General features: G+C 41.0%; 1 protein-coding gene across 9 annotated transcripts in view; it reads right to left on the bottom strand.

Moving 5' to 3' along the window:
• The window catches only part of CAV1 (caveolin 1), a 35,803-nt gene extending 15,543 nt beyond the window's left edge, over positions 1 to 20,260 (bottom strand). Inside the window, exons 1-4 of one of the 9 annotated variants that reach the window (XR_015162606.1) lie at positions 20,144 to 20,260; positions 18,535 to 18,699; positions 4,520 to 4,645; positions 57 to 159 (exon numbers count right to left, since the gene is read on the bottom strand). Coding sequence is in view for 5 of the 9 variants with exons in the window: in XM_086396735.1 (XP_086252861.1) it covers positions 12,377 to 12,430; positions 18,535 to 18,699; positions 20,144 to 20,173 (249 nt within the window). In the remaining 4 variants the exon portion in view is untranslated. Of the gene's footprint in view, positions 1 to 56; positions 160 to 1,850; positions 3,888 to 4,519; positions 4,646 to 9,994; positions 12,431 to 18,534; positions 18,700 to 18,833; positions 19,513 to 20,143 lie in introns of those variants that run through there. The other 8 variants (XR_015162607.1, XR_015162608.1, XR_015162605.1 and 5 more) reach the window with 8 other exon arrangements.
• Between the last annotated feature and the right edge of the window lie 6,317 nt (positions 20,261 to 26,577).

Raw genomic sequence — 26,577 nt, 5'->3', positions numbered from 1 at the left:
GTGCCTTGAAGTGTGTTCCCTGTCAAAAAATATACTGAAGTCTGAATCCCCAGTACCTTGGAATGTGACCTTATTTGGAGACAGGATCTTGTAGATGTAATTAGGATGAGGTCACACTGGTGTAGAGTGGGCTCCCCATCTGAGATGGCAGGCATCCTTCTAAGAAGATGGTGTAATGTGAAGACACAAGAAGGCCATGTTATTGATTGAAGTTATGCAGCTGCACGCCAAGGAATGCCAAAGATGGCCAGAAAACCAGGAGAAGTTAGGGAGGGACAAGGATGGATTCCCCTGCAGATTTCAAAGGGCACATGGTCTTGCTGACATGTTGATTTTGGACATCTAGCCTCCAGAACCATGAAACAGTAAATTTCTATTGCTTTAAGCCCCTAGTTTGTGATACTTTTTAAGGCATTCCTTTGAAATGAATATACATCCTTCTGAAATTGTTAAAAACTGTCCTCGATGATGAGATGATTTGGAGGTTCCATAGCATTTTTGTACCTCCTTGAGTAAGCTCAGTACTCTTTCTTCTTGGGATCCCAGGCAGGAACCTAAAACCACATTTGGTGCACCTGAGACCAGTTGACCATAAGCCTTTTGCAGGAATCTGGAACCATCTCTCCCATCTGCATGGCCTCACATTTTCATTATTACAAAAAATACCTAGCTTCAGATGGCTTGGTACAAAGCAGCCTGCATGTGTTTTGACTCCTTTTTTTAAATTTTCAGGCTTCTGGTATTTATTTATTTGGTGGCACTTGTTGATGTCAAGTATTACCGAATAAATGACATGGAACAGCGAACAGTGTAAAAATAAGCCAAGCAAGGGCTGGTGATAGGAGCACTGAGACTAGAGCGCTGAACTTGAACGGGGAAGGAGTCATACCTTGGGGGAGTTTATGTTTGTTATCCTTGAGAAGTAGCTAGAGCCCTTCAAAGTGGTGGGAGCTTACTTCCCAAATAGAAAGTCTTGTACTGTTTAATGCATGGAAATCTTGTTTTATCCAAGCATACAATGATAAGGATTCATCCAGAGGTCTCACTCGCTCACAAAATTCTGTTTACCCTTGGCAGTTTGTTATTCTTTAAGCTTTAGGGCATGCCATAGGATAAATATGAATGATTACCACGCTAAAGAAAATAAAAGCTCTTTCCATTCTATCAAAGACATAAGAAATGGAAATGTCTTCACTGTTTTCAAGCTACCCATTGGTTCACATAGATATTTGTTTGAACCAGAGCTTTTTAAACACTCTTAACTTTTTTTTTCAGTTTCTACAACTCACTTCCTGATGGCAGATGTTGTTTCCTACTATTCACTTAAGTCAAACTAGGGTTACTAATATCCTTCATCTTACTTCACTACTTGAGTATTTTTCCCTCCAGTGCTTCCAGTCTGTTTATTAAACAAATAGAAAATGAATGAAATAAATCTCTGCAGGTTTGAACATTGCTTGGCTAGTGAGGAAAAGGATTTACACTAGGGTCCTTGTAAGGCCTAAGCAAGGATAATCACAGCCCATTATGTGGCTCCCAAGACACAACTTCCAATCTCTCTTACAGGGTTTCTTCATCTGGGCACTGTTGGCATTGTGGGTCAGCTAGTTCTTTGTTGTTAGGGTGAGGGTTGGGGGGCTGTCCTGGGCACTGTGGTGTGACTCTCAACATTCCTGTCTTCTAACCACCAGATGCCAGTAGCACCTCCGAAATTGTTACAACTAAAAATGTCTCCAGACATTGCCAAATGTTCCCCGTGAGGGGAGCAAACAGTTATCCCTGGTTGTAATCTGCTACTCTAGAAAATCAGAATACGATTTGATGAGGCTGTAACCTAAACTTTAGAAACATTTATAGACTAGAATGCTTGCATATTTATTTCAGGCATTTTTGGTTTACAGTTCTGTGGCCTTGTGAGTTTATTCAGTAGTTACGAAGTACCTACTTTTTGAGGATGGAATAAATGAAATGAAGAAACAGAACCAGGATAGGATCTATGATTTGGGTACGAGTATCTTTGAAAAGGGGACAGTGCAGATGAAATAGGGATGGCTTCTGGCTGCTCAAGCTTGCTCAACAATCATTATCAAGGAGGAGTGATGTCTTTCTGGGGTACACTTCCTTACTTTTAAGGTAATAGAAGAATCACTTTTTTTGCCCCTCCCCAAATCACTAACCTCTTGAATTTAGACCAGACCATTTTTTTAATCCAACATACCCTACACTTATTTAATGGTTTGATTGTGTGTGTGAGGTTATTTCTGCTGCTAGGCTATAAGCTCGCTGGAATGTGGTAGATACTAAATTAATGTTTGTTGAATAAATGGATAAATTAATGAACACTTCCATTTGCCAAGTTATATTTCTCTCTTTCTCCTATTTATAAGAGCACAAACTTGATAAAATCTCCTTTAGGAAATAAAGTTTGGAATGTGTTATCTGGCCAGGGGCTAGTGATTGCGTTTGTTGACTGCATTCTATTGTCCTAATGCAGTCATAGTAATTTTGGAAAAAGAATGATCAAAGACAGGGAAGACGTCTATTCAGGTTTTGTTCATCATGAAATTTAGGTTGAAACCTATGGAGTTAGATTTAGATTTAAACCTATAGCTTTAGCTTAGGGAGCTGATGAGTTCCAGAGAATGTTCAGGGCATCTGGAATTCGAACAAATTCATGTTTTCCTTCATATTCATACAGCCAGGGTGCTAAGTGATGGAATTAAAATCACATAAGGTCTTAAATGCTGAACTGTATATGGGTCAGAGAGAAACAGACTCTATAGCTGGGTAACGGGAAAATCTGATTCAAAGTCATAGTGCTTCTGCCCTGTAGTTCTTAGTCATCTGATCCTATTGCTCACAGATGGGCTGTTAAAAAGAACTTCAGAAATGTGGCCGTATGAACTAGGTGAATTTGACAACTGTCAGCACTCAGAAAGTCTGAGCGTTTTCTATTTAGCTAGACCTTCTTAACACCATTGCTTTAACTAAAGTTGCAAGTGATGATGCACTCTTCTGTTATGTGAACCAAGAGGAATTGGCTGGTTAAAAAAAAATAAAAAGTACGGAAAGTTTGTAACCAACTTTGGAACTGATCTATCTTGGAACACAAACAGCCAATTTGGAGGCACGGGCAATAAAAAGAAAGACCACAGAGTTCTGAACCCAAATGAGAAGGGGAAATGAACTCCAGTTCTTGATCTTCTTCAGGACCAAATGTTTGTGTGCGGTATATTTGTATTCAGCACACCATCTGTTGATAGCTCAGTATTTCAAAAATGACTAATTAAGTCCCACAGCCTTAATATTAAAAGTGAAAATGACAACTGGTAAAATCTAGGAAGAAGGTAATAAAAATAGCATTGATGAGGGGTCCTCCACCCTTCTCTCTGCATGGACTTTTACGTGCTTTTATACTGTTCCACACTTATAAATACTGGTTAACTGGAATCACAGAATTTTAGAAATAAAAAGTGACTTAGAAATCTTCCAGTTCAACTTCTTGATTGCTATAGATGATGAAACTGCTGTCCAAAGGATCCAAGTGACTTTTCCAAGGCCCAAGGTAATACTTGAGGTCAGTGTCCAAGAGAGGGCTGCAATTCAGGTTTCCTCTGAGACTCAGTTTCCCCATCTGGTCTGAGGAATGATTGGCATCAGTAAAGTACTTCTCAGTGACTTGGGGTCTCTTCTCTGTGCCAGGCCTGGAGAAATGTAGGACACTGCCATCCCTAGGTCCAGTGAAGCTTCCTGTGGCCTCTACACCATTAGGAGAGAAACCAGTGCATGTTGTCAGCTCCATTCCTAGTATATGCCTGAGCCATGAACCCAAGTTTAAAAAGGGATGACAAGGATGATGTTCTGACTCTTAACCAGCTGACCTTCCTCTTGGAGAGAATAGAAAGAATGAGCAAAAGAAAGGGAAAAACATAAGGACTGAATTACGTAAGTAACATGAGATGTATCCTACGTACAAAGTCTATCTTATATAGCTGCTAGAGCAGAGTTCCAGAAAGCATTTTTTTAATAGGAATTTGAGTGACAAGCATCATATTCCAATAAAAATTCTAAGGACTCTGCCGGATGAGGACCTAGAGAAGTAATAATTTTCCCACTGTAGTGCTTAGAGTTTTGTCATGATGTGTGGTTTTATTATATAGAAATTCTGAGTTGAAACCAGACTCAATTCCAGCTGTATATTAGCATCACCTGGGGAACTTTCCAAAAAATAAAATTAATAATACATAGGCTTGGGCCCCATCCTAGACCAATTCGATCAGAATTTCTAAGGATGGGGCATGCACAACAGTATTTTAAAATATTCCCCAGATGATTTGCAACTAGTATAAAGAACCACTGGTCTACAGTCACAAAACAGCCACCCTCTGCAGAAGCCACACTGTCTCATGAGTTTACATCACAATAGGGGTTTATACAAGCTGCAAAATTGTGTGAATATGCAATGTGTAGGAGGGAGTGGATAGGCAGGCTTGCCATAAAGATAATGTTTCATACTGACCTTTTGGAACATACAATGCATGCATTTTTCAGTGTTCTACTTTCAGATGTTTACAACTTGCATTCTCAACCACTGTTAACACAATGCCACATCAACTCCTCTTTGCCCCCAAACAAACCAGGTATCCTGCAGGAATAGAGGAAAGTGTTCATACATATGCCTATGCTTAGTTATGAGACTCTGTGTCAGTATTCTTACACACCAAAATGTAATTGTAGAGATAGAAGGTTTTGAGAAGCTACATAGACAAATTAGGAATTTAACACACAACTGTTACAAAACAACCTCTTGTGACACATTCCTGGGATTAACCACTCATTACTTGGAATTTCTTCTCCCACGTAATCTTTTTTTTTTTTAACTAACTCTTTCCTCCTTTTTCCTTGTCCTGAGTGGTGATTGCATCTGAGCAATAATTCCCTTGTAAGTCTCATAAGATCCTAGCAATAACTAAAAGCAGCTGACATTTTATGTCCCTTTCAACTCTTGTAACAAATTGCCAGACAAGACAGTCCCTCCCCAGCCCTACCTGGGTGTTTCTCTTCATCCCTGTCTCTTTCCTTTTGCTCTTCTATAGGATCTTTCCAGCATCTCCACCTCCTTCATAAGCTCAAAACAGAACCCATATTTAGTAAGTCTGATTCGTAGTAAATAAAGTAGAGAATCTTGTCTATGACTTTTTTTTTTTTGATTGCATTCTCCTTTTGAGTCTATTTATTATATTTCCTTTAAAATATCATTAAATTATTGAGATGTTTTTCAGGAATAATTGATAAGACTTAGTTTGGGTCCCCTATTACCCAAGGGGTATGGGACTTGATGGATTCATTCAAGGGTATGTTTACAATAGTGATTTTCACCCAGGAGACCTTGGTCCCTTAGCGGCTAGGGAATTATTACAAAGGGTTTCTATATCCATTGTGTTCACCAAGCATCTTGATTTTCCACATCACAAGCTTCCACAGAAATACCAGGAGAAACCCTCTCCTGGTATTTTCTTATTCTTCATATTTTTGCCTATTTGTTTCCCAGTTAACAGCTATGTGTTGTATTCCCAGTCTTTTAACATTATCTCACTTTGTATTGGTTTTGAATCTTATTTGTATCGAATATTTGTAACTTGCCAAAAATCATTTTGATATTATTTTTATCATAGATGTTAGCAAGGTTGTTATAATTAGTGTCATTTGTAAGTTGAGAGTCCTCTTAACTTGCTCATGCCACTCATTGATAAAATGGTAAATGTCTAAAACTGTGTTCCTGGTTGTGTATTAGATACGAGTCACATCTAAAATCCACATTACACATCAGCATCCTTTTTTAATGGCAGCTTTCTAGTTCTACCTATGCTTAACTGAATAATGATTTATATTATTATTTAATTTATATTATATTATTAATAATTATATTAAATTATTATTAATTTATATTAAATTATCCCGATTTCCTATACTTTCTTGATAGGGAAACTATTTGGAATCAAATTGACATGTCTTGGGGCTTCCCTGATGGCTTGGATGGCAAAGAATCTGCCTACAATGTGGGTAACCAGGTTTGTTCCCTGGGTTGAGATGATACCCTGGAGAAGGGAATGGCTACCCACTCCAGGGTTCTTGCCTGGAGAATTCCATGGACAGAGGAATCTGGTGGGCTACAATCTACGGGGTCGCAAAGAGTTGGACACAACTGAGCGACTACCACTGACGTGTCTTACTCTTTTCCTTATTATAGTAAATCCACCTTGTATCACAGGAGATGAGAGAAAGAAGTGTGTCTGGAAAAGGAGCTAACATTCACTTGGCCCAGATAGCAATAATGAAACAAATGATGTCTGACTCCTAGAAATATTGAAGTGTTTTGCTTATTTTGTTTTGTTTTGTTCTGTTTTGCTCCTGAGAAGAGATCTGAAATCTCTGAGAGACCACCTATGAGGTACAAAGAAACTTCTATGCTGTTGAAATGGTAGATTAATAGTCACCACCTCCCAGCTAGTAAAATCTCAGAGCTCTGTATAATTAATATATAGAAGTAATAAAATGAAAGAGCAGGAAGATGAGGCTTTGGATTTTCAAAGCTGTTGTCTTCTTTAAGCTTTGTTTTTTTCTTCAGGTTTTGGATTTTTCTTCAGGGCTCTCTCCTGACCTAGTCATTCCTCTGATGTTGACCCCTGCAATTGCCCAGAGGTATATGGAGAGTCTGACAGGAAGTCCTCCTACCCCTCTCTTGGCAGGGGAGTTCTCACGTGGCCTAAGACCCAACTCTCAGCCTTCATACTTCTGGCTGTAGGAGACAGTGCCAAGCTGTAGCAGTGGTATCTCTTGGCATTCTGGGAATCTGCCTGCTCTGCCTGCCATCTACTTAGGAGATTCGCCTTATCCTGCAGGCCCTGGGAGATTGTCCAGGTGTCTTAGCTGCTTATAGGAAGGCTCAAGAGAGGCATATCTGTGTCCTCTTCAAACTGAGGATTAAAAAGAATTTTTAATAATAAATATATATACATGTTAGAACGAGTTTCTCTTTACCTGAGATAGAGTGAATGTTTTTAGATTTATTTCTTAATTATTTGGAAATGTTTTTCCTTGTAAGGCTTTAAATGTGGCCACCACAGAGAAAAGGAACAAAGGAAGCCAGTGACATAACCCTACTGTCTTTTCACTCACGTAAAACAGTCAGTTAAAAAAGAAATTTCAGATTCTTTTCAGCAGATTCAGTTCGGCATCCGTTTTCTGATAGCAGACTCAGTCGGGGCCCTGGGTAAGCACCAGGCAGCCACAGTCCTGAGACCACAGGGAGCCACTATTCTGTTCTGAAGGACTCACACATGATGTGGGAAGAGAAGCGGGGAGAGAGCCATGAGGATAGGGAAGCAGAATGCTTAGAGGGCTGTGATACATGCTAAAATAGACAAAAAACCACAGTGTGCTGGGAGCCAAGGGAAGAGACGATCAGTTCTGATGAGGGCTGTCAGGGAGGGCTGACAGAGGCCCAGACATCTGAGGTGAGGCTTAGCAGGTGGCTGTGGTTCTGTCAGGCAGGTTCTGGTGTACCAGGATGCATGGCAGGCTCCATGCATGCTGCAGAGTAAGTGCTTCCTAAACATTTGCTGAATGGGCTTTCTGGGGAGCACTTTATCTGAGAATGACTCTCATTCCTACCTTTATAGCTAGAATAAGAGAAAGGTTTACCCAAAATGTTTTGGTGAACTGGTGGTTGTTAACTGTTTTAGACAATTTCTCGCTACATATTAGCAAGAAGCCTGACACTAAGAACAAGTGAGAAATAGGGATCTGTTGACCATCCAAAATAGCTGTCAATGAAATCCAATGAACGCAGTTCCATTTCCTGAACACGTCTTGGTATGCCCATTTCCAGCTATATATTATTGCTAATAATATAGAAAAGGCAAACAGTAAGCTATGATTGACAGAACATTTTAATTGTTTTTCTGAGAGATTAATGGTGCCTTGTAAAATGCACTATTAAGTCTGTTCCTTACTTCTGGTATTTGTTTTTGAGAACAATTACGTAATTATAGGGAGGAAGTCTCAGAGAAACTTCTTTTAGGATTAAATAGGCATTTCTCCCACCAGCATAAAACTAGGGGTTTTCTCAACTGTTTCCTATTTTTACAATGTATTCCTGTAATGGCATGAATATCTGAGCAGACAAACTGAGAACCTTAAATGAAGCTGTTAAATGCAAAGTGCATGTCAGGACCTGCTTCATTTACTCACACCTACCCCTACAGCCCAGGAGCTATGGCCAACCTGGGCAGTCAAGGTGCTTTAAAGGTTCAGGTAATTCAACACAAGCTAGCAGCTTGTCTCATCCCAAACGTGTATTCCATTTCTAATCACTGGGACACATCCCTATTTTGTACCCCTCATCTGTCTTTGGGATTTGACCTTTGCTGCCTTGTTGGGAGCTTGCTCACCCACCGTGAGGTTTTATCTTGGTCTTTACATTAGTCCTTTCTCCTCTTCCCCCAACTCACCTACCAGGATCTAAAGTTTGACCTTAGAACTGTAGACCTGTCACTTTACAAATAGACCATGTCTGGAATCCCCCCTGCCAAATGCTGCTCAGCCGCTATGAGAACACGGTCATGTCTTTCCTTTCCTTGCTATGGAGACACCATTGTCTGCTTAGATCGTGATCTATTACAGAGAGGCACTGGAGCACGTGATTGAGAACCCTGGTCCTGAGGTCTGGGTTCAAATTCTGAGTGTACCATTTGCTACCTATGAAATCCTGAGCAAATGGTTAGACCTGAATTTGCTTATCTACCAGGTGAATATAACTGAAAATAATACTACCTCCTCAAAGGGCCATTGGAAGAGTAAGTAAAATAATCTTTACCAGCAAGCTAGCTTATACAAAGTACTGGAGAAAGCTCTCCATGCCTATTTCACTATCACCTGTACATCTGGCACCCCTTGGTTTGCCCAGTGCAACTTTCTATTAACAGAAGTTAATTTCTATTCTATTCAAATTCCTTTCTATTAACAGAAGTCTTATCTCATCAGGTCACTTCCTGGCCTAAAAACACCTGTGTGGGTTGCTGTAGACTGCAAAGAGACAAATGCTCTGGCTGGGCACAGAAGGCCTTGCTGATCTGGCTCCAGCTTGGATCCCTTGCTCTGGCTACACTGACCTGCCACTGGTGCCCAAAACATGCTAGGTGCCCCCAGGCCTCCATACCTTTGCTCCTGCTGCTCCCTCTGGTGGCATCCATTTCCTGTCATGTGTGCCTGGTGTTCAGCTTTAGAGACTGTTGCGAACTCTCTGCTTTGTGCCCAGCTATAGGCCATCCCCAGGTTACGGTGACCACACTGTTTCTTTGCACGTGTACTTTCCTGATAACCTCTAAATCCCTTGGGGGCAGGGGCTGAGAATTAATAGTCAGTGCCTAGACCTGATCATATCATTAGATAAGCCAGCACTATGCAAAGCAATGGATGTGGTGGGTCCTGGAGTTGGCATATGTAAAACCTAGTCCAGCAGAGAGTGAGTGGCAGGGCAGGGAGAAGGGGCCTTGTTGTCCTTTCTTTATCTTTATTTCTTTCCCTCCCAATTTCCTAGTTTCTCACTACTTGGGTTCAGAAGTCAGCATCTTTTTTAGTTCTTCACTATAAATGAGAAATTGTGTTTGATGCCTACATCAGTGAGATGACCTAGTGCAGTATCTGGATGTAGTTTATCTTTTTATATAGAATATATCAATGTCTATTTGTATTATAATGCCCTTGCTGGGCTCAAGAAAGGTTTATATACTGAATGCACTTTTAAAAATTTCACTTTTAAATTGCTATAATATATTAAGCACCTACATACACTATCAACACTTAAGTCTTATAAAAATTAAAAATGACTTGCTCTTCATTACCTAAATAGCTAACAATGACTAAGGGGAAGCTCAGTTATTTAGGAACATGTACTTCCCTTGCTATGAAATAATGACTGACAAGAGACGTCTTCTCAAGGCTCAGTAAAGAAAACAAAATGTATTTAATATCTAAAACATCAACATAGGAGAGGCAGGAAATATGTATCATGTGCAGGTGTAAATCTGTTCTACCAATTAAATTCCCTTGGTAGTTGCACAGTACATGGATCATGCAGATTTCCTTTAGGACAAAATTAAAAGCACTTCCCCCACGCTAAACAATGGCTCATATGAAAGCACGCCATTTTATGTTTCCTGGACTGAATAAAAAAAATCAAAACTATTTTAAACATTTTAATCTTTGATTGATGCTGCTGCTGCTACTCTTTGATTGAGTACCTGACAAAATATGTATTGGAAGGATGTTGGTTTCATTAACCCTGTGTTGCAGGGAAAGAAACTTAAGGTCTGAGGGTAGAGTAGATTGATACTTAAGAGCATGTCATCCAAATTAGACTGCAGCTTGATGGCCCAGTGAAGGATAAGAGAAAGTGACACTGGCGACTGGAGAGGAACAAAAAGCATGACATTCCTAGAATGTGGAAATTTTGCCCACTTGCTAAAAAAAAATAATGTAAGCAAGGACTTCTGGTGAATTCCAGGTATAGGAATCAGTTACAGGTCATTGCCAATTCATTCAAGAGGATATACTTTTTCTTCCAAATTGGGATGCTTCTAAGCATGAAAAGGGCACTGTTAATAGTACTCAGGGGCATGGGACAACCTAGAACATATGGCTACCCCAACCCTAGGTCATCCTGAGGCTCTAAGCTTGCAGCTGGTTGTAAGCCCAAGTGGCATCAAGGGATGAAGGACCATTGAGCAAGGCTGATTTGGGAACTGTCTATGGTGTTTCAAAACTCCCTGGTTTAAACCGGCCTAACCTTCACGTGGGGCTTCCAGGTGGCACTAGAGGTAAAAAACCCACCTGCCAGTGCAGGAGACATAAGAGACCAGGGGCTGAGAATCAATCCCCTGGAGGAGGGCATGGCAACCCACTCCAGTATTCTTGCCTGGAGAATCCAATGGACAGAGGAGCCTCGCAGGGGTCGCAAAGAGTCAGGCACAACTGAGCTACTTAGCACGCATGCACGCAACCTTCAAGTATTCTGGCAGGGAGAACATCTAGACTACACAGTGTGACTGTTCTCTTAGGATAGTAACATCCAGGTGTATATCTTTAAGCTGACCTTTGGTACAATCATTTCTAAACTTGACTTCACAATCTAGGGATCCAAGACCCCCTAGTTTAGGCGCCTCATTCCTATATATGCCTAATTTAGTAGCTCTGTAGTGGGTCCAGGTATCTGTATTTTTAAAAACTCCTATGATGACTCTGATGCCCGGTGAATATAAAAGCCCTCTTGGGTTTGCAAAGAGGCAATGAGGTTTTTAAAAGGTTGGAAATTTTAAATTTTCAATAGAAAGATTAAAGGTTCAGCACTAATATGGGAATAGAGAATATTAGAGAACTGAAATATTTTCTATAATAAGTTAGTTACTATTTTTATAGGACCAAAACAAGGGCAAATTGTTTTAAAAAATATATGCTCCTTATTTCCGCTAGTCTTATTTACTGAGGCATTTTAAAAAGACAGTCCTGAAGGTTTAAGATCTTAATAGACAGTTCAGTTCAGTTCAGTTGCTCAATCATGTCCGACTCTTTGCGACTCCATGAATCACAGCACACCAGGCCTCCCTGTCCATCACCAACTCCTGGAGTTCACCCAAACTCATGTCCATCGAGTTAGTTGATACCATCCAGCCATCTCATCCTATGTCATCCCCTTCTCCTCCTGCCCCCAATCCCTCCCAGCATCACAGTCTTTTCCAATGAGTCAACTCTTCGCATGAGGTGGCCAAAGTATTGGAGTTTCAGCTTTAGCATCAGTCCTTCCAAAGAACACCCAGGGCTGATCTCCTTTAGAATGGACTGGTTGGATCTCCTTGCAGTCCAAGGGACTCTCAAGAGTCTTCTCCAACACCACAGTTCAAAAGCATCAATTCTTCGGTGCTCAGCTTTCTTCACAGTCCAACTCTCACATCCATACATGACCACAGGAAAAACCATAGCCTTGACTAGATGGACCTTTGTTGGCAAAGTAATGTCTCTGCTTTTGAATATGCTATCTAGGTTGGTCATAACTTTCCTTCCAAGGAGTAAGCGTCTTTTAATTTCATGGCTGCAGTCACCATCTGTAGTGATTTTGGAGCCCCCCAAAATAAAGTCTGACACTGTTTCCACTGTTTCCCCAACTATTTCCCATGAACTGATGGGACCAGATGCCATGATCTTAGTTTTCTGAATGTTGAACTTTAAGCCAACTTTTTCACTCTCCTCTTTCACTTTCATCAAGAGGCTTTTTAGTTCCTCTTCACTTTCTGCCATAAGGGTGGTGTCATCTGCATATCTAACAGACAGTAGAATTTGATAAAGGAATTTCAGCAAAAGTTTTCAAAGGAAACTGTGAAGAGAGGCAAAGGAGATAGTCAAAAACTCTGTGGGCCGTGCTCCTGTCTACTTTTGTTCCAACAGTCTTGTGCAGTGCAAAATAGTAGGTATATAATAGTCATTTACTGAAAGATAAATGGGTTTGAGGGAGGAATGCTATTATATGAGAATGACTCTCATTCTTTGCTTTATGGTTAAAGAAACTGAAGCATAGATACATAAAATAGCTTTGCTAAAGTATTTTTAGGGCTGGGGTTTACTAGCTTTCAAACAAGTTTGCTCTTTGTTTCTAAGTTCCACTCTTGGGGACTGCTGAGGCTGAGAAACCCATTGTCCTGACATAACTTTCCCTCTTCCTTGGTGTTCAGTCCCACACTAATGGGATTAGACACTTTCCAGTTAATAGAGACCACAAAAGCATTTGGTCCTGAGGTTAAAACCAAAACTGACCTGATTATTGTGTGCATGCCTTTTCTTGATTTTTAAAGAAACAGAATTTTGTGTCTAATATATTTAAGAATCATTACTTTCAAGTTTTAAAAAATAAAGTTATCAAAGTCTCAAAAATGTATTTTCCTGACACAATACTCTTTCTACTGTCAAGGTGCCACTGAGCACCTATGGTTAAGCATATTTCTAGAGGCTGATGGTTAAGCTTTTGATAAAGGCTTTTTTAAAAAAATAAAAACTTCTTTTAACAGAAGTATAGTATGCAAATCTTTTTCTCTAGGGCCCCATGTATATATGGGGTCCAAAAAGTGGAAGAAGAGAGTGTATTTCTTGGTCTAAATCATCTTCGTATGAAAAGAGCAGCCCTACCCTTTTCCCACTGCAAATTTGGCCAGGAGAATCATGAAAGAGCCCAGGACCCCATGGTTCAGGGCACACAGCCCTATTCATCGTGGGACCAGCTCACTCTAAACATTTCATCATAGAGAATGATAACTTATGCTTAAAAGTAGGGCAAACTAAAAAGCAGTTTCATGTGGAATATGAAAGTGCTATTTTATGAACCTGAGTGGGCAGGATGCATAAGCAGGTGGTTTTATAAATTACTGAACTTTCCAGATGCTGCTTACTCTTGCAGCTGTTCTTACTTCAAGCCACTTTAAAATGTAGCCAACACTGCTATTAATTGGAAGAAAACTCCGCATCATGAACTTTTTAATAATTCAATAATATTTGGTGTATTTTTCTTAAATTTTAATAAATAATATGAAAGTTTATTCAGTTTGAACCAAAGTTGAGCTAATGCTTCAATAATTTTTGACTGAAATTATGAGGTAGAGAAAGAAAAAAAAATAACACTTTCTTTTAACAAGCATTTAAAATGTGTATCATTGTTGACTAACCTTGAAAATATTTCAGATGGTTAAGAATGAATAATGTCTCCCATTTTAATATCATTATTTGCTCAGTGATGTGAGAATAATTTCCCACCAAACACGACCACAGTGCTCTTTTACAAACTGGGGATTCTGAATGCCATGCATGATCTTACATGTGGCAGAATATTAATAACCATCTTGTGCGCCTATCTCCTGAACAAACAAATAAACAAAACCAATACCAGTTCCAACAGAAGAGACTATTAACATGGTGCTGAGTGCTTTGGGTCAGTCTGATCTTTTAAATCTTGTGCTCTGATTATAAGTATAGTAAGCAAACATAAAATTTAAAATTGGTTATGTTGATATTAATCACTAATGGCTCTAGAATGCTTTATAGTTGAAAGGGATCATGGTGGCTTTAGGCTGTTATTTTGAAACCAAAACTGGTCTGATTACCATTTGTATGTTTTTTCCTTGATTGCTAAAGAAAACTTTGTATCTGTGTATATTTAATAATATTACTCTAAAATTTTAGAAAAGAAAGTTATAAATGCATTATTTTTATTTTCAAAAATATCTTCTCTAAGATGTCTTGATTTGTCTCAGGGCTAGGCTCAGAATTCTCCTTTAAGGACAATAATCACATAATCTTATCTATTCATCCCTTATGATATGTGAAAATATCTGTTTTTGTACAGTAACCATGTGAACATGTGTATAAAAATTTAACCTTTCTTAACCCTTAGATTTCTCTTAATGTTAAAAAAAAAAAGGAATTGGAGGTTAACTTGATGACCATTACATTCTCTTCTATTTCTAAAATTCTGTCTTTTTGTGCTTATGTGGTTTTATTCCAATGCCACCACATCCTGTTCTTCTCATTTCATGTCTGGACCCTGATGCAGTTACATCATAACTGCTCCTCATCCAGACTGGCTACCTTTTTATTACATCTTGTACCTCCACCAGTCATCTTCCAACAAGCCCCACCTTCATCATGTCATCCCAAGCTTGAAGTTTTCTTGGCTTCCCACTGCTGACATAATACAGTTCAAACTTATCAGGAATACTGGACTTAGGGCTCTATCATCTGGCCACACTCAGTGTTTTCCTCTTTATGACCTGTGACTATGCCACATGAACTCTAATGTCAGTCAAAATGGGCTACTAAACCTCCTAGACTTATGTCCTGTGTGGGACATTCCCATCTCCATGCTTTTTCATTAAGAATGTTCTCCTGTAATTTTCTCACCTATTTGAACTCCATCTATCCATTATGACCCAACTCAGATTGTATCTCCTTCATGCCCTTCTCCATTAAACTTTCTATAGTATATCCTTCTCTCACCTTATTGCCCTATCCAAGTAGGGTCTCCCTAACAATATCAGTTCCATTCACTTTTTAAGAAACTTTTAAAAAAAACTTTAAAATAAAATAAAATAAACTTTACTGAGGGATAATGGACAAATATAATATTTAAAGTGTACAACATGATGACTTGATATACATGCATATTGCAGAATTATTACTAAGATCAAGATAATTGATATGATTCAGTTTTGAATAAACTTTTCATTATGCAATGCTAAATACTATTTTCTTTTAATTTATTATAGTATCTGAGTGCATGCTAAGTCGCTTCAGTTGTGTCCGACTCTTAGCGACCCCATGGACTATAGCCTGCCAGGCTCCTCTGTCCAGGGGATTCTCCCGGCAAGCAGATTGGAGTGGGTTGCCATGCCCTCCTCCAGGGGATCTTCCCGACCCAGGTATTGAACCCAAGTCTCTGTCTCCTGCATTGGCAGGCAGGTTCTTTACCACTGAACCACCTGGGAAGCTCTTATTATAGTATATATTTGGTCTGTTTCCAAAATAATGATGAGAAGCATTATAATAGAGGGCACATAAAACAACATGCCAGTTGAAAAAGTGAAAATTCAAAACCATATGTGAGAGAATAAGTAACATGGATTAATGAAACTTAAAATCTAGTTATATGTTTCCTGGCAGTCAAAGTTAAAAAAAAAAAAAAAAGGACCAATTAGTTAATATTTGGCAGTGACTTACTGTTGTGATCGTGTATGTGTGTGTGTGTGTCTGTGTGTGTGTGTATTTTTAATCTATATGCATCTCATCTTCATCACTTCTAATCTTTGTGATTTCTAGGGCTTATTTTAGGAATTACCCTTGTAGAACATAGCTCAGTGTCTATTCTAGCATATGTTAGGAATTTAATAAATTGATCAATGGCTATTGTGATACCAGAGTAATAAATCTGAAGCCATTTTCTTTATTAGAAAATCAAAATAGTACACAGTAAACATATGAATGAAGAAGATAGAAATCTCAAATGGAGAATGGAGGGTCTGGAGGTATGACTATTTTAATTAGAGGAAATTTTTTAAATAATCTATCACTGACTTTTTTTTGGATAAATACCTATACAGACATCTTACAACAAACCTTTAGTGAAAGAAGAAACCAGTTTTATTGGAACTAAATTGTAGTCTAACTTATGTTATTATCACCAGTGGAATAGGTAATAATACTCCACCTTCTTGAATATAAATTCATGGCACCTCTAGCTTTTGAGTTTTCTTCTCCACCCTAAATAGCTGTTTTATGAGACTAAAGGATACTGTGGAGACACATGGGGCTACTCCTTACACTTACATCTATGTTTCATTTATTCTCCACCTACAAGTTTCTAACTTCGGTATGGGGACATTTTTAAAGAGAAGTAATTGAAATTACTGTCCAATAGTAATTTCCATGAAGGTGGAAATATTCTATATCTGTGCTATCCAATATGGTAGCTACTAACCTTAAGTGTTGAGAACCCAAGATGTAGCTAGTGTGACTGAAGAACTGTATTTTAAATTGCATTTAAATGCCCTTTCTTTGCAGGGCATTCTCAAAAGGCCTTTTAAGCAAGACCTCTAAGTAAGTGGTCCTACGAAATTCTTCTCAAAGTCGATTTTTCTGATTGTCTTGTTTTGCTCATAGTTCTATGAGAAAGTGGGTAGGATTTGTTTTCTCTAGGCCATCAGAAGCTTGCTCTATCTCCTCCTTTTAATTTATTTAATATGAAGATCCCCACACTTGCTCTTTGAAATGCTATTTTGTAAACTGCTATTTCCACTAAGCCTGTTATGCCTTTTTTCCATCTGTGTTGAAGTCTCTTTTCCCAGTGGGGCCTTTCTTTCTCAACTTAGTCATGCTATGTGTAGAGACCCACATCCACACTACTGGCCTCTCTGACTCATCCTGGGAGGTTCTCTTGCTCCAGGAATCCCTCTCCACTGCAGGGGAACAACAGGGAGGCTGAGATGAAGCTAGGCCTTTCTGAAATCTGCCTCTTTTCCTGACACTTTTCCTTCTTGTTCAAAGCTACATGAGAAGGGAAACAAGCAAAATGCCCTTTGCTCCTTTAAGGTAATGTTTTTAATAAATAGTTTTTAGCAATTCTAATTTCCAGTTTATAAGCTACTTTTGTTGTTGCTGCTGCTTTTAAGTATTCCATAATCTGGCTAGTAGAAAAGTCTGCTAAAGCTCCAATTTTCCTTTTTCCTCCACCAACAAGCCAAGAGACTCAATTCTGACTGTTCCATTTTCCTTCCAGTTACAGATTAAATTGTTCCCCTTTTTGAAATATATTATTCATAAATGTGAACAGTCTCTGAACTAAGGCTCCTCCCATCCTGGATAGGATGCTGAGTAGGTGGAAACTGGTCATCCACCCCATTGGCTGCCCCAGGGGTCTTCACACTTTAATCTGGTCAAGGGCCAGGAATTCCCTTGACCTTCCCTTTTCTTAAAAGAAAACCCTCTGCCAAGGATGGCTCAGGACTATGATTTCCCAATCAAGATGGGTTCAAGCAACAAATTCCTCTGATAAGATTTACTAAAAGGGTCAAAGTTGAATAACACAATGGTAATTAAAAACTGACCACCCAGTCAGGTCTAAGTTTAGCCAATACCCATTCAATTAATCTGTTTTTAATCTCACCAAGCACATCCTGGAAATATAAAAAGGAACTCCAACCTGAATGTCCCATAAGCTCAAGAAGCAACTCTCCACAACTAACTAGAGGTCTATAGGAGAAATCAAAAGGCACATATTATTTTTGGTTGTGTAAATATGCTTAGCTGTGTACAACAAACACCATGTTTTTTCCAATACCCTTCTTATAAATATTAAATATTCGATTCTATTCTGCATATATATATGCACACAAACATATTTCATCTTTAGTCAGGAGCATTTCCATCCATATTTTTAAGAAAATTATTTCAGGTTATCTTAATTTTAACTGGGGGAACCTGCCCCCTTAGTACTCCGGTTGCTACCTTTGGCATAATACCTTACAAAACCATCTCACTGCTTATTAATTCTATATGCAGTGGAGCACCACGCTTCACTTAGACTTTCAACCTGAACTCGGAGAGAGGATGACCTGCAGAGCAAACACCTCCCGCTCTCAAAGGGTGCGGGGCTGTCTGTTACTGAGACCTGGAGGTTCATATGCCAGGAGAAGGGTGCAGTTATATCAACTCCCACAAAACTCAAGTTAGCCAAATTCCAGCTGAACTAACTGGCAGGAGCGGGTAGGAGAGATGTGACATTTCTGACGACCGCGGTTCCCGCACATCAAGCCCCAGAAAATGGTGAGTGTGTGGCAAAGACAGGGAAAGAAACACAGGCTACTAGCCAGACAGAGCTGTCCTGGCCCTGTCAGCGTCTCCTCGGGGCACATCCCTTCCTTGCTGGCCGCCTCACCTTACCTTGACCACGTCGTCGTTGAGATGCTTGGGGTCGCGGTTGACCAGATCTATCTCCTTGGTGTGCGCGTCGTACACTTGCTTCTCGTTCATTTCCTCTGCCATAGCCTTGTTGTTGGGCTTGTAGATGTTGCCCTGTTCCCGGATGGGAACAGTGTAGAGATGTCCCTGCAGAGGGCGGACGGCCCGGAGGGAGAGGGTGGCACCGGCGGTGGGAAGGAAATTTCAAAAAAGAAAAATCCGCAATCAGAAAAGTTAGCCTTGGCAGCGAGGCAAACCTCAAGGCTCAAAATCGAACTAACCGATTTCGAAGCGGTGGCTCGGCGCACAGTAAACTCCTTGGCGCCGCAAGCTTTTTAAGAGGATCGGGGAGAGGACACCACACCCCTCGGTACCAGGCTGGGAGCTCCTGCCTCCCTCGCCCGCCACCGCCAGGGGTCAGGGCAAACCCCGCAGCTCGGTCCGCCCGGCCCCAGCCCAACTCACTCCCAACAGGCTGATTCCCGCGGAGACCCCCACAGGAGAGGGGATCCGACTTCCGACTTTTATCCAGCCCCTCTCTCCGCCAGGCCACCCTCTCCCCAGCTCTTCACCTGCTCCAGTCCCTGGTCCCTATTTCCCTTCTCTCCGTAATTCCTTCTAACTTCATCCTTAAGATCCACGATGAACCACCCCCCACCCCGGACCCATGCAGTGTTCCCATTTTCGTTCCTTTCTGGCCAAGTATCCTTTGCACCTGCCCGCGTCCTCCACCCTCCCTCTGCCGTTTCTGTCCCTGCACAGCTCCCAGTACACCCCCCTCCCCCGGTGCACACTAGCCAGCATCCCCTATCTTTGGATCGAGCCAAGTGTCAGACCCCCTATACTGTCTAGAACGATATTCCACCTGCACAATTCCTCAGACCCACCCTTAGGTCACTCCCAGACCCCTGGCCGGTTGCTGAACGGCGGCGGCTGCGTTTGGGAAAACTAGGTTTCCACACCCAGGCGGAGCCCGAGCGCCGGGAGGTGGTAGGAAGGTGGGGGCTGGGGGGAGTGGTAGTTAGGAGGAGGGTGCTTTATCCAAGCACCCCTGCCAGGCGCCGAGATGCAGGAAGAGTTCTAGAGGTGGCCCAAGAGCTTTGGAAAGTGCAAACATGACGCGCGCCGCCTCCTCGGCCAGCTGGTTGAGGCGCCTGGTGGGGAGTCGTGGGGGACTGTCCCCAAGACTGCAAGTGAATGAGTTCCCACCCTGCACTCTAGCTCTCCACTCTCCAGCAGACAGGATCCGGACCTTGGGGGTCTCTCAATAAAGCAGTACCCCTAAGCCATTCAGAAACGCGCCCTCAGTCCGACCAAACCAACTTCAGGACCCCAACGACCCCCTCTTTCCGCGACCTAGGCCCCTAGGCTCCCTTGGCCCCCTTCCTAATAGGAAAACATGAAACAAACATTCCTGCCTCCTCTTCACCTCCCCGCCCAAGCCCATTCCTCAGCAATGCGAGAGCCAGAGGAGTGCTCCAACGTCGAGAGAGGGCTGGGGCAAGCAAAGCAGTCAGAATATTTAGAGTGGAGATAGCAGAAGCAGAACTCCTTGTGCGCCGCGTTCCGGAGCGCACCCACCCAGGCGTACCTCTGAGTCTACGTATTTGCCCCCCGACATTCTGGCTCGTGGCTGGTTGAAGACTCTGGGTAGATTTCCCTGGGCTGTGATTTAAGGGAACTGAGGAAGGAAGATCTTGTATTGTATGGGAGAAAAAAAAAAAAAGGCGCTGAGGGTGAGGCGGCCGGGTGGGGGGGCGGTGGCTGGGAGGGAGCCTCCTGGCTCTCCGCCAAGGGTTTGTTCTGCTCGCGGTTGGCCGGGATGTGCGCTGAGCCGGGTCTAGGCACATCCCCAAGGTTATGGCAGCAGAGGGCGGGGAGAGCCCGCAGGGAGTCAAGAGCAACGAGAAAGCGTTTCACTCGCGCTGGGCTCCTTGGGCAGATATTTTAAACCTGGGGCAACATTTTCTCAGCTATAAGCCACTGAGAGGCGTACTGGGGAGAGCTAATGTTTTCGCAGTGCATCATCCCAGCAGGGGTGGGGACGGGAGGAGGGAGACGAAGACCGTGTACGGAGATGCCCAGTATGGGCAACCGAGCTTCAGAAAGAATTCTGCCTTGTTTTAAGCCGTTTCTTCCTGTCGCCCAAGTTCCGTCGCTGCCTAAGATACAACTATCTCCCAGTTTTACAGTGGAAGGGATGAAAAGTGACCCAGAATCTTTAGGTGTAATTCATACCTAAACACAAGGAAGGAATCTGTGTGGGTGCGTGTGTGGTGTGCTTTTGGTGACACTGGTTTACATCTAGTCTGTGTGAATGGAAACTTGGAAAAACAGGCCTGCCGAATTTAACGTTTACCAACTGCTTCTGAAACGTCTCCCAAATGCTTTGAAATAAGAAATAAAAATGTTTAACTTTTCTATAATTGTATTACTTTTTTTTTCTGGAACAAAGGAAATCTGTGGCAACAGGTTATGCTACGTTTACAAAACACACAAAATATTTACAGTTGTACAAATATTTAATTGGAGTTTCAAGTTTTCCAGACATTTTTTAAAGTACTTGACTGTGAGTTAAAGGAGGCTTGTTTTTATTAAGTAATTGATTAGAATTTTTAAAAAGTTTTTAGAAGTTAAAATATCTTATCTAAGAAACTTCCTAAATCGGGAGCTTCTCTCTTTGCCTTATTATAAATCAGCACAAGATGAATTGAGCAATAATCAGTCATTTTACTTTAGGACAAGTTCACTTATTATTGTTAGGAAATTCACTCTCCAAAAATGGAAAGGACATTTTACATTATGTTCCACATGCTATCAAAAGTCAGATTATGACTTGAAAAAGTTAGGACTATACCAGAAATGGCACAGGATACATGGCAGTCTAGAAAAGGGAATATGGGTACAAAAGGAGGAGAAGGAGAAATAGAGGATGGAACTCCTAGAATTGATTATGGAGGTGGAGAGAAAACATAAACACATAAAGGGAATGACAGCGCAAAGGTTTTTGTTATTGTTGATGGCAGAAAGGCAATATAATTTTTAAAGAAAAGATAAATTTCAACTATAAGGGAGGAGAAGTGTCACAAATGTTGGCATGACTAATTATGCTGACTAGTCATCATTAGAATACTAAAATTTTTCCCAAAGTTGGGTTTTTGGTTTTACTTCTAAATGCTTTAAACAGATTACATGTTAACAAACAAGATATTCTAGCAAAGGGGGGTGTGTCAGGGTCAGTGTGTTGTGTAGTGCCTGTGTGTGTGTTTAGTCGCTCAGTTGTGTCCAACTCTTTGCAACCCCACCAGGCTCCTCTGTCCATGGGATCCTCCAGGCAAGAATATTGGAGTGGGTTGCTATGCCCTCCTCCAGGGGATCTTCCCAACCCAGGCATGGAAACTAGGTCTCTCACATTCATCTGAGCCACCAGGGAAGCTCAAGAATACTGGAGTAGGTGGCCTATCCCTTCTCCAAGGGAACTTCCTGACCCAGGAATCCAACAGAGGTCACATTGCAGGCAGATTCTTTACCAGCTGAGCTACCCAGGAAACCCTGTGTAGTGCCTAGTCTACCTCTAATAATTCTTAAAAGATTACCGTTCCTCTAACTCTTCCTGTTACTGAGTCTGCTCCCTGCACAGTAGGCCAATAAATCCGAGAAACTAGGGGTTAAGACAAGGAAGGGACTTTATTTAGGGAGCCAACTAACAGAGAGGATGGCAGGCTAGTGCCTCAAAATAACCATCTTGCCGTGGTCTGGATGCCAGGTTCTTTTATAGAGTCAGAGAGAAAGAAGTAAAGAGGAACTAAAATCAAAAGGCAGAAAAGAGAGGGAGAGGCAGTGGGGAAGTCAAGTTCACGGGTCTTCAGTCTTGCAAAACAACTCCAGGGAATGGCCAGCCTTTGGAAGGGGTGTGTTAATCTCTTCTATTCACAGGTGGGCAGGGTCAGATTATCTATGAATTTAACAAAGGCACTTTAGTTTCAGGCAGAGGGACAGGGTCCTTTGAAACAAGCCCTAGTGTATGATTATAATAACAAAAGCAATGAAAAGCAAGTCAAACAGTTTCCAAAATGGAGTCAGAATTGGCTGCTTCTCTGCAGCAGGGTTAGAACTGGCTTCTTCTCTGAAACACTCCTTTGTAAATGTTGGCTGCAAAGCAGTTGAGTTTTATTCTATGGAAAAATGTGGAAGCTGTTTCCCATCTATTGTTATCCAGTCTTCAGCTGGGATGAGTAATCTTGATTGTGAAAAAAAGTCAACAGGAACAGGGAGACAGCATGTCCTGCATTCCAGCAAGGAATGGACTTTGTGGGGAGGCCTGAGTAATGCTTAACTAGCACTTAAAGAAGGGAAAGCAGCCTCCCTGGGGATTCCACCCCAAAGTCAGCATAGCACATAGAATCATAATGATCAGTGAAATGTTGTCAAGGCCAAAATGAATTCCTAATGAGAGGAAAAACCACAAATTCTTCAATAACCTGCCCCAACAAGAAGCTGGCACCAAAGAGAAACAGATCATATTCTGGTTATAACAGCTGATTTAGATACTTGGCTGCATCCAACTTTATGAGATATAAAGAAAAGATGAAGTATGACATTGTTAGCAGAGTATAAGATTGAAATGAATAATCATGTTAAAAAATGTATATTTTTTATTTGATACCCACACAGATAACTTTAGGCTTAGAGGCAGGTTAATAACTTCTCTAAATCATTGACTAGGAAAAAAAAAAAAAAAGGGTAAATGGAGACCCATTTGCCCTTTTTTTTTTTTAATAAGAAGCTGTCTTAAAGGTTAGCTCATGCATTCAATGTTACTGTATAGAGAGCTAAAGGATGTAGATCATCAAACCAGCCATCTTCAAAATGGAAAAACTGAAGTTTAAAGACAAGAAAATGATCTTAAGGAGTTTTGTGGGGCAATGAAACATTTTAAAGTTGGTAAATAACTATGGTACTGTTAACAGCTTATGGGGTGTAGGATTCTTAAGTAGTGCAGTGAGGGCCTGCTCATGGCAGGACTGTGACGTTCATTGCCTTTTATGTTCTCTCACCTCCTTCTCTTGGCCTCCTAAACCCCTTAGCTCAGCTTCCTCTTCCCATCCTTACCTCCCTGGGTCCTCTTCATACTCTCAGCTGGCTTCATCTGATTCCTGCTCCAGGATTAGGAGTCTAAGGTTTGACCACTTACAGTGATATGAAAGTTTGAAAATGCAGTCATCTTTCAAAGATTTCTTAACACACAGAAGGCTGAGACTGCCCAAATGTGCCTTTGTTGATGAGTTCAAAAAGAATATCTTGGATTATAATAAGGATTATCACTAGGTGTGATATAAAAACAATTTAATAACCAGTATGCAGAGGCACCAAGGAGTCATTCCAGGGCTGGTCCCAGCTCTGGTGCTGTGCCTTAGCGTCCTGCTGGCTAGCTGCTGGCTCACTAGGAGTTGGGGCCCTTGGGAGAAGGACAAGAGGGGAGGGAGTACATTTTAGAGCAGTGACTATTTATATACAAGTACATAAATGCTAGTATTTTTACAGCCTGTATTTCCGCTGAGTATTTACCCCATTTTCACCACCACCACCTCTCATACCATTCCCTATTCACCCTCATACACCAAAGCCCATTGAGGCCTTCTTCCCTTACCTGCTATAACTTCTTCTATACCTTTCATTTTATACATGGAAAAAAATCGCTTTCTAGAGAAGTCTTTGCCTCATTACCCAATCCCTTCCTGTTCCTGTGCTGGTTTGAAGGCCTCACTGGAATCTTCCTGTTTGAGTCTTTTCATTTTGACTCTCTTAAATGATTTTTTTCTATTTATTTTCTTAAAAAAAAAAAAAAAAAGACAACTATTTCTACATCTTAAAAATCTGATCAAGATGGCTAAGAAAATATTCTTTTTATACTGTTTCTTTAAATTAGCTTTCCTTTATTTGTAAAATAAAAAATATAATTGGCATCTACTCAAGAGGGGTGTCATGAACATTCAATGAGGTGATGCACTTAAAAGCACTGAGGATACTGCCTAAATCATAGCAGATGCCAGGATTCAGGAGGCAAATTTCAGTACATAGATTCAGGATTGGAATAAATATATTTTCTTTTGCAAAATTTGTTTTGTAAAATAGTTCAACCATCTCAGATATACCAAATAGTATAATGAATACCTACCATCAGCTTGATGAAATAATTTTGTTTTGTCTGGTTTGATTCAGATTTTTAAAAGTAGAAAACATAGATTATTGAAGTCCTTTGTGAGATAAAACTTTCTCTTTTTTAAATAACTGAACTTAATTTCTTTTACAAATCCCCATTCCTTCAGGTGGTAGAAACTTCATCTCAATCAGTTCCTAGTTTCTTCCAGTTTGTTAAGATTGTATTGCATATAAATTCCAGGGGCTTATTGCCAAGGACTGTCAGGGTGGGTCTGTGGAGGAGAGTCTCTTCCTTAGTTTTACATCTTGGATCTGCTGATGGTGCATCGTCTTGTCTGTCCTCAGTCACTGGTTTGTTGGGGATGCTGCTATAATGTCCTTCATGCTCATTCAATATGACCCGTAGGGCTAAAGACACTTTTTGATACTTCTTTCCTTTTCTTGGGGCTCTGTGCAAGTCTGATAAATCTGAGTGGGCAGGCCTGATGCAGCATCATGGAGCCTCATGTGGTGAATGTGGTGTGGAGAACAGAATAAATGCCCTGCCACTGTGCAGGGGAACCACTTGGAAGGAACTCCTCAGAGGGCCCTACTCAAGCAGGTGGCACAAGTACCTCTGCTTTTAAACCCTCCCTCATCTGGGTTAGTCCTAAAGGTGCACATGTGTCAAAAACTACTTTGCTTATTTTCCTAACTTATTCTCCCTTGACCGGGAAGTCTTGCTCCTATATCACTCAACAGTTCTTTTTCATGCCCTAAATTCCCCCAAGACCAAGGCTTTTGCAATCAAGAGAAACCTTCTCTCTTCATCTCTGCTTTTCTGTTGTATTAATCTTTCCCTAGGTATGGTGGGAAGTGGAGTGGGGGAAGGCTCCGTGGGCATCCAGGAAAGAACAAATATATCAAAAGTGTCATCATTCACTAGCTTTCCTCCTTCCCTTGGGATTTAGATGTGGGTAGTCAGGAGGTATAAATCCCTAGTTATAAGATAAGAGTAATAGAGATCTGATGTACAATGTGATAAATATAATTTACATTGCTATATGTTATATATGAAAATTGTTGAAAGAGTAAATCCTAAGAGCTCTCATCAGAAAGAAAAAATTTTCACCCCCCCCATTTATTTAATTTTGTATCTATATTAAATGGTCAATGTTTACTAAACTTTGGGATGGGCTTCCCTTGTGGCTCAGCTGGTAAAGACTACACCTGAAATTCGGGAGACCTGGGCTCATTCCCTGGGTTGGGAAGATCCCCTGGAGAAGGGAAAGGCTACCCACTCCAGTATTCTGGCCTGGAGAATTCCGTAGACTGTATAGTCCATGGGGTCGCAAAGAGTCCAGCACAACTGAGTGACTTTTACTTTCAAACTTTGGGATAATCATTTCACTCTCTATAAAAGTCAAATCATTATGCTGCTGCTAAGTTGCTTCAGTTGTGTCCGACTCTGTTTGACCCCATAGATGGCAGCCAGGCTCCCCTATCCCTGGGATTCTCCAGGCAAGAACACTGGAGTGGGTTGCCATTTCCTTCTCCAATGCATGAAAGTGAAAAGGGAAAGTGAAGTCACTCAGTCGTGTCCGACTCCTAGCGACCCCATGGACTGCAGCCTACCAGGCTCCTCCGTCCATGGGATTTGCCAGGCAAGAGTACTGGAGTGGGGTGCTGTATATCAATTATATCTTAATAAAACTGGAAGAAAAAATAATCCTGGTGAGATACTGTTAGTAGCATCTAAGATCTATTTAGATCTGTCTAGTCAAAGCTATGGTTTTTCCAGTAATCATGTATGGATGTAAGAGTTGGACTACAAAGAAAGCTGAGTGCTGAAGAATTGATGCTTTTGAGCTGTGGTGTTAGAGA

The sequence above is a fragment of the Bos grunniens genome, chromosome 4 (assembly GCF_055505025.1).
Source record: "Bos grunniens cultivar Pamir isolate PY7600 chromosome 4, Bosgru_T2T1.0, whole genome shotgun sequence".
NCBI classification, from domain to species: Eukaryota; Metazoa; Chordata; class Mammalia; order Artiodactyla; family Bovidae; genus Bos; species Bos grunniens.
Note: the sequence above shows the minus strand (reverse complement) of the source record. Positions and strands in the feature narration are given on the sequence as shown.